We start from the raw sequence: 19,471 nt of genomic DNA, 5'->3' as shown, positions 1-19,471 counted from the left end.
TGGTTCAGCCTAATGCAGTCAAGGAAAACTGAAGCCTTCCATACTTGCCTGGGATTTTTCCATCTGCGTGGAGTTTACAGCTTTTTCAGGGTCTTGTGTCTGTTTCTGGAAACTTGTAACGTAAGGCCACAATACTGACAATGCCCTTTAGATATTATTTGCAATCTTTTTGATGGTCTAAGCATTATTACAAGAAGAAGCAGTTTACTGAGAAAACACTGGAAATTAGAACCCTAGAGGCTGAATTTTGATCCCTGTTATTAAGCAGGTATTAGCCAGTTATTCACAAATATATATGATTACTCACAAAGCAGTAATTATGCCTAACCATTGCCAGTACTTAGCGGTTTGTTTTTTTTACTTTGACATACCTGCTGAAGTCCTTTCTATGAAGTTCAGGATATTATTGTTTTGTTTTCTGAAAGTTGTTGTTTAATAAAGCTGTAAATATTGATTTAGAACATAGTCAGATAAGGTTAGCTCATTGTGAAGCACTACCAGAAGGAAATCCAGCAGGCTAAGAAAGCTTTCAGCCCAGGAAGCAGCTGGACTATTAAGCACCGGCCTATTTTATCCATACACAAACCATATCCCTTTCTGGAAAGGGTAGCACTTGTTAGCTTTGGATACACAGGGCCTCCTCCCAACTACAGAAATTATTATCTGACTTATCACAGTCAGGATGAATTCACATCTTCCACTTACCTGATGAGGTTTCTTTCAAGAAGGACTGAGCATCTGATAAAAAAACCAACCAACCAAAACAAAACCCAAACAACCAAAAGAAATTTTAAGACAATAGTTTTCTGGGATTGTTCCTTCCTAGCTGCAGGAATGTTTAAATTACAATGCTAAATGGAGATATTGCCTGCAGCTTTCACAGAGGAACATAACCCTGTAGTCATGGTTGTAAAATAAAGAACCCATCTGAAAGTTCAACCCAGTGTTGAACTGGAAGTTAGCATTGTTATATGACAAAAGGCTTATGTTTGCTGTGCTCTGCAGCACCTGCAACCTCCTTCTGTGAAGAATCTCCTATACAAAAATAGCTGAGAGAGAATCCCAGTTTTGTGGAGAAGTGAGATTAAGAAAACCTAAACCATTTTCTTACAGTGACTCTGTTTTCTTTGAAGCAGACTGCTCAAACTTACCTGGTTCACAGCTGTTGTGCTGGGCTAAATGCCTGTTGGTGACAGAACCCTTACAGAGTGTTCACAAGGGTTCTGCTGTGCACCCACTCGAGACAACTCCGGGTTTAGAAACAAAAGGTGTGCCATAACTGAAGATAATGTCTCACTCTATCCTCTCTAAGAAGTTAATCTATTCTCTCTCCTCGGATAATCTCTCTGCAACCAAGTGCTTTATTAAAATAATATTTGCACTACCCTCAAGAAGCTGCCTTTGGATTGCTGTGCTTTAGGGGTTAACTTATACTTCTTTTTCCTCACAGACCTTTTTCAAAGCAAAGGAGAAATCACTAGGCTAGAGCAGAGCAACTCAACTGTTGCTAATATTTAATTCCTTCCATGCCCTGAGAAAATTTCTCTGGATGCCAATACTCTTGTGTAGAATAAATCTATACCCCCTGCATACATGCACTCTGCATGTACGTGTGCATGCACGTTTATTAATGACACAGTAATTCATTCACTTTAAATTCCCCTACATTAAAAGGCAGCTTCTAAGGAAAAAAAAAAGAATAATTTTTAGATCAGCAGCTGTATCAGCAGCTACCAAAAATGGTAATCTTGGCTCCAATCGAGTTTTGCATTATACACTTTATTAGTTACATATAACGGTAAGTAATGATGCCATCCACATATACACATACATACAATATTGCAATCAGAGAATATTCCTAAAGAATTTTTAATTTTCTCTTGAAACAAAGAATGGTACAGTAACAAACCCGAAATATTACAGCAAAAACATTTGTTATCTTCATGAGTGGAACAAAGACATGAGCAGTAAATAACATGGGTCTTACAAAGAAATACATTTCTTTTAGGAAAATTTTTTGCTTAATTCATTCTAGTTCATGTATTAACACCACTTCACCCTGTTCACAGACTTCAGATCGAATGGTGGTGCTAGGGGCAATCACATGGGGTACCATAACAGCTTGTGGTCCAAGAAACATTAGTAGCCTATAACACTTAAGAAAGTGGTACATTAATTGAAAGACAGCAACTGAAAAGGTCACACATTCCCAATCACACAGGACAACTAGTGAGTTCACAGAATGAAAAATGAAAACAATAACTGTTTACAGCTTAACCCAATTTCACTTGGTTGTAGATGCACAAGATAGTCCAAACATTTCTCAAAAAACCATTTTTTCATTAGGCAACATGGGCTGGCAGCTCTAATTACACACTCCAGTGATTGTCTCTGAAACAACAGAATGCCCTGAACAAAAGAGATGACCAAGAGGATGAAGTTAGGAAAGACCTATTAACCTGAATTGTTTCACATGAATTCTTCCTACTTCTTCCCTTGTTCTTTCTTCCTTGTAAAACAAGGACATTCAGCAACAGAAAGAGATGTTATTAAAGACAAGCACCCACCTACAAAATACTGGCTCTGAAGGACTTACCTAGAAAGTTAAAGAAAGCTCCTGACTGCAGCAATTCCAGACTATGCCTTACAGATCTGGGTTTTTTCACACCCAGGCAACAGAAATGAGGGGTTTAAGGCCATATTAGGAATCCTAAATAAAAGTGGATCAATGTTTGCTGGGTCTCTCCCACTTAGGTTACTAAAAGTTTGACATGGTCTGGAAGAAACACAAAGATTAGAGTTATTTTTAAGGCTAATCTCCAAATCTTGTAGCTGAAAATTATCATTTGCACACCCTGGTGGGCCCCTGGGAACTTAGGGGCAACCCCCTTGCTTATGCTCCCCCTTACGTAAGTTCTCTTGCATCCTCTAGAGCTCTCCTGAAACACTTAAAAGAAAAGCAAATTGAAAAGCAAAAACTAATGCACAGGATTGGAATGCCTCTCTTCACTTGGTTTCTCACGCCATCCATCCTCTTGTAGTTGACACGTTATTCCATTTATTATACAATTACCTCTTTAAACAGTTACCTTTTTTAGCACCCACCTCTACTCTTACTGGACAGCTGAGCCAGGATTTCAAGGCTAAGCGAGTCAAAACCCCTATTTCCAGTGCCAGATGGATGTGGAATTTCCAGGCTGAGAAAGTTGGAGCTGTTCAGCCTGGAGAAGAGAAGGTTGCATGGAGACCTCATAGCAACCTTCCAGTACCTGAAAGGGGCCTACAGGGAAGCAGGAAAGGGACCCTTTCTCAGGAACTGTGGTGATGGGACAAGGAGTGATGAGTATCAACAGAAAGAGGGAAAATTTAGGTTAGATATTAGGAAAGAAATTTTTTATTGTGAGAGTGGTTAGGCACTGGAACAGGTTGCCCAGGGAGGCTGTGGATGCCCCAGCCCTGGCAGTGTTCAAAGCCAAGTTGGATAAGGTCTTGAGCAACCTGATCTAGTGGGAGGTATCCCTGCCCATGGCAAGCAGGTTTGGAACTAGATGATCTTTAAAGCCCATTCCAAAACCTTAATATTCTATGATTCTATGTTTGATTGAGTGGGAAGCAAAAAACACAAAGCCTCAACTACCCCAAATTTGTTTCTGCCATGAGCTAGAACCTCAGTTTCTTGACAAACAGATGATAAGATTATTGCATAAAATACTGGTTTGCTCTTTATTTGCTCTTTATTTTGCTGCTGAGCCTTTTATTTAAATACTTTATCGCTGCCTGGAAATAGCTCTCAGGTTTCCAACTTTCAAGCTCTTTTTGGAGGGAGAGTATTAAATTCAGGATATAATTAAGCCTTTATTATTAAGAATATTTTCTTTTCAGGGGCCTAACAGGGTTTCCAGCATGCCAAATTCTTGTTTGAACCTTTTCAGAGGGTAGCCAAGTAATTTGGCAGGAGATAAAGAACACAAGGAACCAGAAATAGAATATTTTTTCAATAATCAGCTGAACATAACTAAAGAAACTGGAAACTAGTAGTGAAGAAAAGAATTAAAAATAAATTTTAAGAAAGAAAGAAAAAGGTTCCATCTTTGAATTTGGACAGTGTTTACTGAACAGGTCAGCAAACATTTGGGATATTGCCAAAAACTTTCTACTGGATATTTGAAAACAATTCCCCAAAACTGCAAAAATATTATCTTGTTAAGATTTTGCAACATCAAAAATCAAAGGAACCAGGGGCCACGAACATAAATATTTTATAAATCTGTATCTTGCCGAAGAACACAAATACATTTTGGCATACATTATTACAAATTTGCCGGAGGAAAAGCCACCCACGTGTATCAGAAGGGAGAAGCTTTCAGTTTTCTCACTCAGGCTGAAAATGTGTACATCCCTTGATGGGGCAGCTTACATCACAGTAAGTCATTAAATGTAAAGAACTGACATAATGTAAGTGTCTCTACTTCCACTCCTATACCGTTGCCTGCAGTTTCAGTATCCAAGAGTTACTTTCCCTGTATTCAGCTACCTCAGCAGCAGACTATTCTTGTTGAGCTCACCTCTCTGGGACCAGCAAGGCCTGCTGGCACTGGACCTGGCAAAGAGACGTGGACCCTTTTTGGCAAGCTTATTCCGATAGGTCTTCCCACACAAAACGTTTAAATCAAGATCATCAAGTTCAGAGGCTGTGTTTAGAAAGGTAAGTTTTCAGGATCCTTCTCATACAAAAGGATTCTCTAAGTCTACAGTGAAACAAGGAAAAGAAAAGCATCTCATGATACTTATTGTACTGAAAGGCTATCTTGGAGTTTGTCGTGGTTTAACCCCAGCCAGCAGCCAAGCCCCACACAGCCATTTACTCACTCCCCCACCAGCAGGATCAGGGAGAGAATCAGCAGGGTAAAAGCTGGAAAACTCGTGGGTTGAGATAAAGACAGTTTAATAGGGAAAGCAAAAGCTATGCACACGAGCAAAGCAAAACAAGGAACTAATTCACTGCTTCCCACAGGCAGGCGTTCAGCCATTCCCAGGAAAGCAGGTCCCTGTCACATGTAACACTGACTTGGGAAGACAAATGTCACCACTCTAAACGTCCCCCTGCTTCCTCCTTCTTCCCCACACTCTCTACATTGAGCATGATGTCATAGGGTCTGGAATATCCCTTTGGTCAGTTTGAGTCACCTGTCCTGGCTGTGTTTCCTCCCAGCCTCCCATGCACCCACAACTTCCTTGCCAGCGTGGCAGTGCAAAAAGCAAAAAAGGCCTTGGCTCTGTGCAAGTCCTGCTCAGCAATAACAAAAACATCTCTATATATTATCAACCCTGTGTTCAGCACAAATCCAAAACATGGCCCCATAACTAGCCACTGTGAAATCAGCCCAGAGTTAAATAGTTCCCCATACCCAACTGTAACAATTCGTGGAAAACTTCAAGTAGGATTCTACCTTCTGGATTGCACTACAACTGTGGGAATTTAAAGAGACAGCATCATTGATGGCACTGAATCTGCAGGCTCAGCTTACAAACTGCTAAAACTTAAATGTTTGCAAAATGTCTGCTGGCTCAGGTCTGACTCTTCCAGCAATAGTAGGACCTCAGTATTGTTGTAGTGCTATCAGTTCCGTAGGTGTGTAGGTAAAGCACAAGGTAAAGGAGAAAATTTTCAGAAGCACTACAGTGAGAAACCCACAGCCCAAATTCAGATAAATGTGATCACGCAAGGTGAATGTTTATAATAGAGTCTGCTCATTTTGTAGCTAAGATGTATGGTATAAAAGCAAATAGTTGATCAGACAAAGTGAAAATACCACTATTTTCATTTCAGTCATCCTTACAGCTTTTAACAAAATGCAAAAGACAGGATTTAAGTTATACAAGCACAAAAATTTCACGAGACATGTGATACAATTCATAACAAAGAAAAATAGAAGGATAGAAAACATTTTCTGATATTCCACAAATATTCAGAGAAGGTTTAACACACAAAATGGAATTTCTTCAGCAGCACTGATTAAACTCAAGATGAGGCAAAGATCTTTACAAAGTAAAGGCACCAGCTCTTTGTAAACACGTACTCTTCTCGCTTTAACTGAGAAAGCACTCAAAATATTCCATGGAGGAAACCTGTGTGGTACTGTTCCTTATTGCCTATACTTCACAACAGAGATATCAAAGGCCTTTCTCTTCTTTTTTACTGTACTTAATAAGAAATGTTTTTTCTTCAATTTACCTAGTGGGAAACTCTTTAAACCTCCCCAGAACTGTTACAATGAATCTATGAGATAGTGTTTTCTCTTATCTGCCTTCTGATACCTATCAAGAAGTTTCAAGGCAAAAGAAATGTCAGATGCCAGTATGGAACATACACGTCATCTCTTGTTTTCAGTATTGTGCTATCAGTTTCCCAGAAGGAATCATTGGCTTATATTAAAATACAGATACATTTAAAATAAAAAAGGAACTCGTGAACGTCCTCCTGCTGTGCAGCTCCCTACTCTTTGACTTTTCAAATGCACCGGCAAAGACTGAACAAGAAAAGAAGATTAGATACTTCCAATCACGACAACTGTACTTCAGGATTCCAGAATTTTTCAAGTATGCATCCTGAATGTGCATGTCTCCCTAGTGTGGATAGTGTTCACAAAGTTCTTTACTAGTGAAACTGCAAAACTTGACAACCGTTTAAATAAATATTCCGTACAAAGGTGAATTGTTTGCATCTTGGGCAAAATGAACTGAGCATCTTCATAGCTTCCACCACACATCTACCACCAATACCAACAAACACATTTTACTACTCATACACACAAATCCAGTGATTATACTAGTTCATATTGTTCCATATCCAACCAAACTTGTGCGTTTCTAAGTCACCTTCCTTCTGCTTTATAAAGTTGACTGAATTTTTAACGTAGTGCTTTCAGGTTCTACAGGACTGTCAACTGGTACCTGGAGAGGGAGATTACAAAAAAAACACAAACACAACAGGAATTAAGCTGTTATGCATCAGAAATATTCCCAGCCTCAGTATTCTTAGTTAATTGTTAATTTAGACTCTAGTAGAACATCTAGTTAATTATACAAATTAAGACCTATTTTCCCTTCTCTATTAAAACAAAAAACAACCAAGAAAACAAAACAACAACAACAAAACCCCCAAATCTTAGAATTTAGTTTCTTAGTATAATTCTAAAGTATGTATTTACAGCACATAGATGTTTGTCACATGAAAATTAACTTCCAGTTTTTTTCTCCATTACATTTAAACACTATAGAATCTTGATGATCAAGGTTTGGTATCAAAGTGCTATTGTACATTTTTAACACAGACAGCTTTTAATTATTTATGGTAATACCAGCACAAAGACTCTAGCTTTTCTTATATCTTGGCTAATATAAATGAAGTTGTGTGACAACCTAGGCTAATTAGGAAGGTGATAACAGAAATCAGACAAGTCACGGGCCACTGTCTATAGGCAACATATAATCCCCAAGACAGCCCCGACTCAGGCTGGTAAACCCACAGGATGCCACACTGTGCACACACAGCTGCACAGGTTTCAGGTTCAAGTTAGCTCATACAGCACCAGCCTGGAAGCTTTTGAACCTCCTGCAGACACTAACAGTGTGTAGTTGACCACAGATGATCGAAAGCTGCTGTACACGCAAAACACCTACACATAAAACAGAAGTGCGGCAGAGGATCTTGCAATATCCGACTCTAAAAAGCTGTCCCATATTTTGATCTACTGAAAAAAGGTTTCGGTGAGAACTTTATTTCTACTAGTAACTGTGGTAATTTGGAAAAGTTGCTGAAACATGGTCTTGGAACCTCATGAACAGCAGAAAGGGCTATGCTTACTCTTCATTTAAATTGAGAGGGCACTCAGCATAAGAACAAACCCAGCTTTTTATGCAGCACAGTACAGAAACTGCAGCATGATTTCTATTCACTATACTCTGATTTCGCTTGAAGGGACTGCAGATATTTTTAAAAAAATGCATAGTCTATAGGATGGCCTCATAACTCAATACACAAAAAGGCTTCACAATGATACCTGTAAATATGAAAAGGTAAGATTCAAGCAATAAAATCAAATATTAATATTAGCCTCTTAAAATTCAGGAAAATCTGAGAGCAAAAGGTATTTTAGGTTTTTCTTCATGGGAGCTAAGGGGAAAAACAGATATCTGAGGGCAGCATCCCATGTGGCTCTGTTGGAAGCCAAGAATGGAAACAGTCATAAGATTTTGTGTTTACTCTTTTGCAGTTAATATTGTTATGCCAATAGAAGGCAAGCATTCAAGTAGGTAATAGAATCACGGAGTCACCACTTACAGCTTTAACATCCAAAGTCATAATCCCTGAATTCATATTGTGTCTTCGCAAATCTGATTTTATTAAGGCTGAAACAAAAACAAAAAGGAAAAAAGAAAGCTGGTTCACAACTTTGCAATGACATGCATGTCAAGGGAAATGCTTGCATAGTGCAAGCACACCAAAGATGCTTTCAGCACATTTTCAAAATACCCATATTCACTCTTCTGCAATTTGAACTCATTGCCAATTTGAACTTGCTCCCCACAAAGCATACAAAGCAGAAAATGACAATAAAAGCTTTTAAATCACAAGTACTTAAAGCAAAGTTTGATAGTTTTAGCACTTTCAGCACATTTGTAAGTCCCAACATGCGTAAGTCACTGCTACAGTTCCAGAATACATCAGCAGTTTCTTGCATTTGGAAAACTGCAAACTGCCTCCATTCATGCATTTTTTTCCATTTACCACTCTATTCTGGAGATGATAGATATCCGTCTCAAATTCAAGGCATGACTCAAGAAATGGATGTCAAATGACTGTCCATATACTAGAAATATCACCCTTAAAACCTCCACATTTTTACATCAAAGAGTAAAATCATTACTTGTATTTCTCATTAATTACCTGTTAAGATAATGCCCACAAAAATCCAAGCACAAAGAAAGAGGTTTCCTGCACGAGGACTGTAGTCTGTTGTGAGTTTTCCTTGAACAAGTGTAAAGAGAATTCCAAATATCTATAAACAAACAAGGCAGTTCATCAGGATGACACAGAAAAGAGTCACCACTTTACCTTTAAAGTTTCAGGTCACATCTTACAGAAAACAAATTACAACAAACAAGGGCTACAACAACACAAAAACTTAGTAGCCAAGTCTAAGAAAGCCTTCCTAGACCTGAACATAGTGGTCTTCCCAAAATTACTTTACTTGAAGAAATAAGATGATACAACCTGTGCTGATGCATTAAGGAGACCTGAGGAAGTGCCTTCAGACTCTGGGTATGTAATTTCCACAGCAAATTCAAATCCAAGTGGAAGATAGCCAGTCATGAAGAACCTGTTGAAGAGGAGAGTTAAAAAGATGACAGATGGCCTTCATCTATTACTACAGCTAAGAAAATCTAACATACACAGAGGGTATTATGAATTAGCTGGTACTCTGAACTGCCATGTTTTCGTAACTTAACATAATTCAATAATTCCTTTGCTGGCTTCATTCCCTCAACAAAGTGCAAGAATTTTAGCCACACATCTCTTTCTCTTTAGGATAAAGGTGTTTTAACGTATTTGTCCTATTTCCCATAACCACCTGCATTCCACTCCAGACACATGAAACAACCTTTTCTGACCAGTCCACAAGCCACTACATAATTGAAGCCAATTCCTCTCAAGTGAAAGATATACAAAAACATCATCATTTGATCAGCCCAAATATCCATGCTGGAGGACAAAAAGAGACTATTAGTAGGGAATGAGACTGTACACCAGAACATCTGCTAGAAGCTGCTATGGAATAAGCTGAAGGGACTGACAGGTGACAGGAGGAGCAGGGGCTTAATGCAGTTGAGGTTGTCTCAAGACATTTCTGGCTTTACCTGGTCTGCTGTGTCTAAACACAGCACCATTCCCTCACCACCTTTTGAGGCTTTTAGATCAGGTATCTATGATGACAGCTCATACTCCTCTGAGCAATAAAAGCAACCAGCATGTTGCTTGGGCTGTCAAAGTAGAAATTAATCAAAACGCAAAGAAGCCAGTCTTTCTAGATTTGCTTAAATTTAAATCACTTCTCCACTGGTCAACAGGAACCTGCAACTTTACTGCAGACAGCTTTTTGAATTGCAATCAAATTAATTGACTGCATAGAGACTTAGGTCCATAAAAATGTTAAATGAAATTTATTGGAAAGTGAGTTACTTTAGATTCCTTCTGATTTAACAGAAGGTGAGATCCTAGTAAACCCTACCTGCACTGTGAGCTATAGGCATAGGCTGAGATCATGGTGACAGACTACACAGTAGGACCATCTAATTAAAACAGTTAAATACTGTTTCTGAACAGAACTGCAGTAAGTCTTCTAGTGCTCTTTAATTGCTCACCCAAGTACTCCTCCAGTCACGAACACTACTATAAGGTATCCGAGGTCCAGGGTGAAGGTAAATACCAACAACCCAATGAAAGAGAGAATGTAAACAATCAAAGTAGTTTGCCTGCAACCCAACCAAAAAAAAAAAAAGAAAAAAAAGTTAACATTCTTAACAGAAGGTCATAGCACATTACTGAAGCATGGAAGGGCAACATAAACATTAGTTACTCTCTAACAACTGACATTCTAAAGCTATAAAATTTGCTTCATTGAATTCTGACTCAAACATAGCATGCAATGAGAGTATATTGCTTCCTGACCTCTTTAGTGCCTCAGTTATATGGTTGCTTCACTCAAGGCTCAAGGCACTAAGGACTCAAGACTCTCAAAGAGTGGACAATCACAGTGGATACTACTACCTTAAGACTATTCTAAGTTCTCTGCTATGTTGTGCCTCTGGGCCATTCTGCAGTGCTGCCCTTTACATGACACATCAACACATGAGCAGCCAAACTGAACACTATTAACAATAAAAGTCAGCCTACTAAGAGGCAAGTCGAACAAATCTCTTTACAATGTTCTATTTATTTTAAAATCTGGAATAAGGGATGTCATCCAAATTCTTAAAGCACATATTTATAAGCCAAAACACATGCAGAAACAAAGCCAATCTACAGCATTAACATCCTTTAGGTTTCTAGAGCTCTTGCACATAATGTGCTATGAGTCACAGGGGAGAACTATTCCATCACAAAGAGTGCTCCAGGCCAGTGCTTGCTGCTGGAGGCCTTGGGTGTTGCACCACGGAGCTCCTAGTCTCCTAGCTGAACACAGTTCTGCTCCATGGTCACCCCCTGAATTAAAGCTAATGTTATGCTTACTAATAGGACCAGGAGTAGTATAAAAAAATTGAGAATCCATCAGCTGTCCATTTTATAAAACAAGGCAGAGTAGGCTTTAAGCCTTTATGCTTTCCTAGGAGAAGAAGCTCCCTGGGCCACCTGGCCACTGCATGTAGGACTTACAGCCTTACACTCCTGAAGAGACAGGGGTAGATGGAAAACCCCTTTGCATCTTTGCATTCCTCTCCCTCATCTCTTTTGGTCAAGAACCAGTAAGAATCTCAAGCTTTCACTGTAGCCTCAGAAATTTGTCTCCATCAAGGCCACTAAAAGATCAGGGATGAACTGCATTTTATCATCAGTTCATTTCAGCCCTTACATTGCAGTATTTTTCTAATGCAATTGCAACACTCTCCTACCCCTGACCCCAGACATGCCTACCCACACTTACTTGTATGTTTTAGTGTAATCCAGCCACAAACCACAAATAATCGAACCCACCATTCCTGCCACCACCAGAGTCAAGCCAATTCTCCCAGCGTTCACTTCTTCTCCCTTTCAACAAATATTTATATGGTGCTCATTAATAACTTGCTTCCACTCAGAGTCAAGTTCAGACCTCACGGCAGTCAAAAGTGCAAACAAACATTTCTATGACTCCCACAGCTGCATGGTACAAGAAACTGTAGAGGCATATAAAGGACACCAAACATCTGAGCACACATAGCACCTACATAATAACAAACATCACCTCTGCAAATGTACAGAGAAAGAAACCAAAACCACAAAGAAGATCTTAGAAACTTACCTCATAATGAGTTACTATCATCTGGTTTAATAATGTGGAGACAGAATAAAATGCCCCGGTCATAATACCTGCAGTACCAAAATAAACGCTTCAGTCATTCCAGGGGTAGCCAAGCAGATCTGCTACCCTAAAGAATTATTCTTCTGACATTTAAGGCTCATATCAGAGGCAAAACCTTTTATTTGCGAGGTAAAATCTCTTCACTGGACCTATAAATGGTATTTTGCACCCAGGAAGATTTTCCAGAACTGGCAGCTGAATAAATAAAAGTTTGATACTCCCTCCCCCACAAAAAACCACCACCGCAATTAAAACTCAGTGTGCTATCAGCACACATTTGAACTGTTCTGCCAGACTACAGCCAGGCAGCACCACTTACCATAACTGATCAGCAAAAGTACAAAGGGAGTATTTTTGAACAAGTTAGTAATGGACTGCTTGTAGGAATAATCCTCGGGAGGTTTGGTTAGCAGGACTGCTTGGGAGTGACTAGGAGGATATTTGGGCTTTTCTTCAAACACTGGGGAAAAAGAAGAAAGAACAATTTGGAATTACCTTTACCACTAATGGGTTTTTTTGTTTTTGGTTTTGGTTTTGTTTTTTTTAAGTGTTTCAGCATGATGATTTTCAAAAGACTGACCTAGTGATTTTAAGACTTTCATGAAAAAATATTCTAGATTTTCTCATTAAAGGATCAAGTCACAGCCAAAAGTCACATCTGATTGCTACCAACAATTTGAACTTTAACAGAGGGAATTCATATTAAAATAGCAAAAAACCTAAGAGAACTAAATATTCTGAAAGAGGTCACCCCATGTGAAGCACGACATACAGTGAACTGGTTGTTGCTTAACTCTGGCACAATAAGTGAGTGTACACAAACAAACTGGAGAAAATGTAACCTCAACTACTTTGAACAGTCAGATGCTTTAAGTGAGATGTTGTAAACACTCCCTATGGTCAGCATTTAAATTCCAGGAACGAAACACTTACCAACTCCTGTTAAGAAGAACAAAAGTGTGGACACTATTGCTGTTCCGTAGAACATGATGCTGATGTTATGTGCCATGAGATCAATATCATTAGGTGTATTTGGAACCAGAACAGGTGGCAACAAAAACCCAATTGCAGTGCCAAGCTGTAAAGCAAGAAAAGAAAATGAAAAATAATTTGCCTATGAACATAAAAATTAACAGAAGTGAAAAGTCTTACCAGGTAGAATTTAGAAATTTTTCATAATAAGTGTTAGTAAAACTATCAAGGAAAAGTGTTCCTTTAGTGTCATACTTCTGAGCCATTTTCTCTTGATGATGTTTTACAATCAGATCTTCCATAATTCAGGTTTTAACCTTTTCATTTCTACATTAAACTCCAATACTACACCTACTGTATACCTATACTACACCTAGCACATATCTAAGATTCTTCACAGAAAAACACTGTGCATGCACATAAATCTATATCAGTCATCCTGCAACTGAAGGGTTGGAACTGATAGAAGACAAGCTACTTTTGCAGAAACGCTCTTCTCCATTTGATGCCACATTCCTGCCAACACAGTAACAAAGATTGACATGCAATGTTTACTGATTGAGCTGAGAAGAGCAAGAGAAAAGGAACATCCTTATTGAGAAACGAAAACCAACAATTATTGTTAAGGAAATAAGGAAAAATCACAGAGTGAACTAGTATCTGATTTGTATCTGGAGAAAATTCCAACATAACAACTGATTTTGTATTAAAGAGACCAAAAAAAACCCAGGACTGAAATTTTGAGTATATATATTTTAAAAGCATTTTAAAACATGAAGAAACAACCATCTTGGACTACTCCCCAATTTCTCTCTTTTGCTCCTCCAAAACTAAACTGCTTTTTACAGTGCTAGAATATTTATTTTGTAACTAAAGAACCTGTATCTATTTTAGATAAAATAAAACAAAAAGAGAGCACAAAAGACTGTTACTACAGAGTAGTAAGTCCAACACTCACAAAGTACTGACACTTAAAGTGTGCCACAGTGCTTACAAAACATCCTTTGTGCATATCCCGATGTGTGGTTTGCAATTATTTTTTTCCCCACAGCCCATCGGATTTACACAGTATCCAGTGCTCACATGAAGACTGTGTCTCTTTTTGTCCTCACCCTTCAGTAAATGAACTCTACAAACATGAACTGAGTACACAGTTACTTCTTTTCTCACGGTATGTTTTTTCCTCCCCCAGTAAGAGCCAGTACAGTACCCACAATATTCCAACAAAGTCAAGTGATACCATTTTTCATCATTTACATCTAGAGAGGTTAAGGCCAGGAGGATCAAGCATTCCAATGGCTTTGGTGTGCCTTGTTTAAGACGCTAAATACTTGCGGAAATCTGGCACTCCTAACAACCCTCGGCAGGTACATCACTGCATTCCCAGGGATCTGCGCTCCAACTGCAAATGATCAGCATCTAAACAGGTAATGGGTACAATCTGATTTTTCATAACTACCCTGTCCCTTCCATGCCTGCACTCCCAGCCCTGTTTGCTGAAGCTCTGAAGTTATAAGAAGTTTCTGATAAGAAGTCGGATGACCAACCACACAGTGTGTAATAGCAACGTGTTCTGTTACATAGTTCACCTTGTGCAATTAAACAAGTACACCGAGACCCTACCAGAATGTGTATAAAGAAGTGAATTGCAGTAGAATATACAGACAATATTATTTCTAATTTCTAATTTGCCATCTCTTTCAATCTAGCTTTTGAGGGTTTGGGTGTGTGTTTGGGGGGATGTTTTAGTTTGATTTTGGGGTTTGTTTTCTAAGAAAGCAAAAACTGAGAACAGAGAAATTTCCTTGTTTGACACCGTATCAGACTTCAAGCGTCACAAGCAGGACCAGGATCTTCGGACCGCTGTAGCACACAGCTCTGAGGTAGCAGGGTATGGCCCAGCTGCAGAATAAGCCACTCTCCTCTGCAAAAGGACTGCCAGAGGGAGACAAAATACACCTTGTCAGTGCATTTCACAGGTTTTTTCCCTGGCAGAGGACCAGCAGGCACTTCGGCACACTGAGATCAGTCCTACCTTCTGGAGGGGAATATGCTCCAGAAACAACTATGACTTCTTTTGTTCACATTCTCTTCCCATTTCCCTTGTCTATCTTTCCCGTGGTTCCTATGCACACAATCCCCGCTCTCTTGCTCCTGTCCTGTTCCACTTCGACCCACTCATCTCAGCATCCAAACGAAGCATCTGTTTCGCATTTCAAAAGCTTCACACTTTCACACTTGCATCCTTGGCACTGTACTGCAGAACTGAAAACCCAGTAACTCCTTGCTACTTGGAAGGACTGGTGCATGTCAGGAAGAGTGGAAATTTAGCTACCAAAGAAACCTTTAACCCGATTCCAGGATGTAGATCCAAAATTTTTGCTCAGCTGATGAAACAACCAACAACACCTGAAATCTTCAGCCCAAAGGGGACACGACTTGTACATTGAAAGACCTGAACGCAAAAAAACATTGTTTTGGAAAAACTGCAGACAGGTATAAGCTAATGGGCAACCCTAAATGTAAATATGTAACATTAACTGGTACCATTATAATAATCCAAAGTGTACAAGCATAAAATCATTAGACTCACATGAGAAAAAACAAATTCCCACTACCTTTATCAAACTCTACCTATGACCTCAGCCTGCACCAGTGATGCTGGTTGGAATCTTAGCAATATTTTGCCACCAAAAAGCAGGGACAGTGGCAAGGTGTGAGAACAAAGCTATAGGAGGAAAAAAACCAAGTATCATACCTGCACCTGTGCTTTCAGATGCACCTGTTCCAGCTCTCTGAAACTGGCCAGGACCAGGGAGCTTGAGGAAATCCAGGACTCAGTTATCAGCTCCCCACAGTGATGTGAACTATCACAGCGTAACAGAAAACTTCACGAGCCACCAGGGTATTGACTACTGGCACCTGGCAATTAGAGGCCATATTTTACAAAGCAGAAACCAGTATTTGTTGGCGCTGGGGCTCTTCATGAAAGTTCACGTACTTCACACCCCTCCAACCGGGGGCGGATTCAGTCATATGAATCCAAATGTCAAAATGCAAGAGGAAGAGAAAGTGGACTAAGACCACTTTTTCAGAAGTCTTGACTAGTGTACTCCCAGCAGCTGATCTGGAAGCGTGTGAGCTGCTACACACGGCCGAGGTCCGGCACAGAAAGGCTGGCCAGGCAGGGCCGGGCGCAGCATCACCCTACACTTGTCCCCACTCCCTCACCTTTCCACTCTCCAATGTCGCCCCATAACCGCTTCCTAGAGAATGTCTTATCCCTTTAAGCACCTTATTTTTAACTCAATACCAAACTCCAAGGAAGCCCACTTCTCCAAAGCCGCCCTTGGCTCCTCTCCGCCCCTACCTGGTTGCCCAGCACAGCCACGGCGCAGGCGGTGGAGACCTCGGTGGGGCCGAACCAGACGGAGGCGATGCGCGACGGCAGCCCCAGGATGAAGACCTGGGCGACGGCACAGACGGCCTGTGCGGCCAGGGTGATGGGGTAGCGCTGGGGGGCCAGGCTGCCGCACTTGAGCCAGGCGCCCAGCGCGTTGAGCCCCGAGCCCAGGAGGGCGGTGAGGCGCAGACCTCGGGCATCCAGCAGCCAGGTGGCCGGCAGGATCAGCGGCACGTAGGCCACCATGTAGACCATGGAGAGCCAGTCGATCTGCGTGAACGAGACGCCATAGAAGACGGCGAAGACGTTGCTGAGGATGCTGTACTGGATCCACTGGAAGGCGTTGACCAGCGAGTAGCAGCTGAAGACGGCCAGAACCGCCAGCCGACGCCGCGACAGGCGCGTCTCCACCCGCCCGCCGCCCGTCGGCAGCATCGCCTCGGCCTCCGGGGCCGCCGGGGCCGCCGGGGCTACGGGCGCTGCCAGCGCTGCCGGCGCTGCCGGCTGCTCCTCGCCGCCCGCCGGGGCCGCCCGCCCGCCGCCCGCCGCCTCCTTGCCGGGCAGGAAGCCATTGCAGCGCGGCAGCGGGGGCGCGGCGGTGGCCGCCGGCATCTCCCCGCTCTCCCCCTCCGCCTCCTCCTCGCCGCCGTCTTCCACCATCTCGGCCGTCTCCCCACCCAGCTTCCCCGGCAGCGGCGGCGGCGGGCGCAGCCCGGCTCTGCCGGCCAAGGTCACCTGGCTCCGAGCGCGCCCCGCCGCCGAGCCCACGCCGCTTCGCCGAGCCCCGCCCCGGGGCCGGGCCCGCAGCTCGGCAGGGCGGGCGGGGCGGGGGTGGCACCGAGCACGGGCGGGTTTCGCAGGGCGGGAGGCACTGCTGTGGCAGAGGTTAGTCTTAGAAAGCTAGTACTGCAGCCCTGATCGCTGGGAAGCTGTTGGGAGTGTAGATGTATAGATATACCTGTATACACACACACACACATATACATGTGTACACAGAGGTATTTATTTTGCTCACACCGCTGCTCCCGTTTTCTTGGTCCATCTTTCTCATGGCTCCTATTTGCACAATCCCTGCACTCCTGCTCCTGTCCTGCACCACTTCAACCCCAACATCTCAATATCCAAGTGATATGTGTGTGTATACACATATATATACACACACACACACACACACTTCTTTCAGTCTTTTAAACTGAGCTTAGAAGGCTTGACCATATGAGTGACTGAGAACCATACGGAGATGGTAGTGGTATAAACAATGCCCCATGACATCCCCAAGGAACAAGTAACATCACTACCTTCCTGTAACCATTTTGGTGTCTGGTGTGCCTGACCCAGGCAAGGCTGGGTGATCACAGACCAGTGCTTTGTGGCTCATTACTCACTCCTCTCCTTTAGGACAGGGCAGGTCGCCTTGGCTGCTGCACCATCTGTGGCAGACACATCTGTGGGCCACACCACTCCCAGCACATTCTGAGAAAATCCCTGGCCTTCCCTCACCATAATAAGATCCCTAACCTTTGCCTGCCATAATAAGATTTGTCTCTTCACAGTGGTGATGCTGAGAAATGTACTGGAGTGAAAAGAGACCGATGGGCAGAGACAGAGACCCAGTTGCAGCAGAGGGTGGCTGATACAGTGCATCACCAGGGTGTGTGCATCCACCCTAGCCCTTCATTGCCTCCAGAGCCGCAGGCAAAACATTCCTTGTTTCCACTCAGCCTCTGAAATTTGATTTGACACATACCCCAGAAAACTGGTCATCTGGCCTTGTGCAGAGGCGGGTAGATATCACTTCAGTAAGCAATCTTTCCTCAAACCCCACTTCGTATGTGCCTGCACAGGAGCAGTGTCTGGCAGCCCCTGTCACAGTCTGTAATTCTGCTGCTGCAGACAGTGTCCCCTAATAAAAAGACAGATTGTTCTCCTAAGAACAATAGGAAAATACAGAAATATTTAATTTTGTTAACAGTGTTAATAGCATTTTACTGGTTTCTGTGCGAAATCATTTGGCTTGTGTTCAGCAAATAACACACTGCACATTGTTCTTGGGTATGTCAGAGCCTAATCAGATCTGTCTGTGTGGTAGATATGCTTAGCCACCAGCCTAAGTACCCTCACTAATTATGAGTCAGTATTTTGTTCGAGATCAGTTGACCTATGTAAGCCACAGTTCCTGATCTTATTTACAGCATGAATAATAACATGAACACATGCTTCAAACTCTTAATTTGGCTATGTTTGCTTTCCCTGAGCACTTAGCTGAGCAATGGTAGTGATGATTGCAGGCATTATGGATTTTTAGAGACTACTGGAAGTATATCCTGAATTTGCAGATTAGAGGTGTGTGCTAGAAATCGTCTCTTTTAAAATAAAGTAACCCACGACAGACTCATGCTCTTCTTGCCTCTGTCATTCATGTCAAGAAAAAGCCTGATTTATTTTCCCTTTTCTGTGTCAGATCAGATGCTGGGTAAATTTCTCCCAAATCCTCTGCCTGACTTGACAGTTTGAGTTCTACAAACTGTAGCAAAGGAGCCCTTTTTAAACATGACTTCAAGAGAAAGAAGTGTAGTGGGAACCGAAACAAACAGTATCAAAGCAACAGAATAGCTGGCTTTCACTTCAGGAACGTATGTCCATATTACACATTACAAGCTGAAAACACACCTGTGGCTATGTCTATGCTGGTACTTCCACCAGTGGCTCTTCATGAACCCTGGCACAGGCTATGGGTTGGCTTTAGCATCAGGAAAAGTATCATGACACTTTGGTTGGGTTGTATAAATGTAGCTTTAACATCCTAAATTACTCCTGTTCTTTTGGAAGAAGGTATCAACGTTGATCTACATGTGATTTTATTTAACATTTTTTCCCACTGAATTTTGGATGACCTCAAAGTCCATCCAAAGATAACATTTATTCCTTGAAAACAGAGGAAAGTAAGTTTTGTTCTTTCTTTTAGTGGTGTTGC

General features: G+C 41.6%; 1 protein-coding gene across 1 annotated transcript; it reads right to left on the bottom strand.

The window, feature by feature from the left end:
* Positions 1–1,760: 1,760 nt before the first annotated feature.
* Positions 1,761–17,163, bottom strand: FLVCR1 (FLVCR heme transporter 1). Its single transcript, XM_050314689.1, has 10 exons — positions 16,465–17,163; positions 13,056–13,200; positions 12,442–12,582; positions 12,063–12,130; positions 11,706–11,809; positions 10,426–10,536; positions 9,278–9,383; positions 8,951–9,062; positions 8,345–8,412; positions 1,761–6,954 (listed from the first exon to the last, which is right to left on the bottom strand). Exons 1-10 carry the CDS (start codon positions 17,155–17,157, stop codon positions 6,892–6,894), a joined length of 1,611 nt encoding a protein of 536 aa, XP_050170646.1. The 5' UTR covers positions 17,158–17,163; the 3' UTR covers positions 1,761–6,891.
* Between the last annotated feature and the right edge of the window lie 2,308 nt (positions 17,164–19,471).

This window comes from Myiozetetes cayanensis, unplaced genomic scaffold (assembly GCF_022539395.1).
Source record: "Myiozetetes cayanensis isolate MyiCay16 unplaced genomic scaffold, myiCay2020 scf2-11, whole genome shotgun sequence".
NCBI lineage: Eukaryota > Metazoa > Chordata > Aves > Passeriformes > Tyrannidae > Myiozetetes > Myiozetetes cayanensis.
Note: the sequence above shows the minus strand (reverse complement) of the source record. Positions and strands in the feature narration are given on the sequence as shown.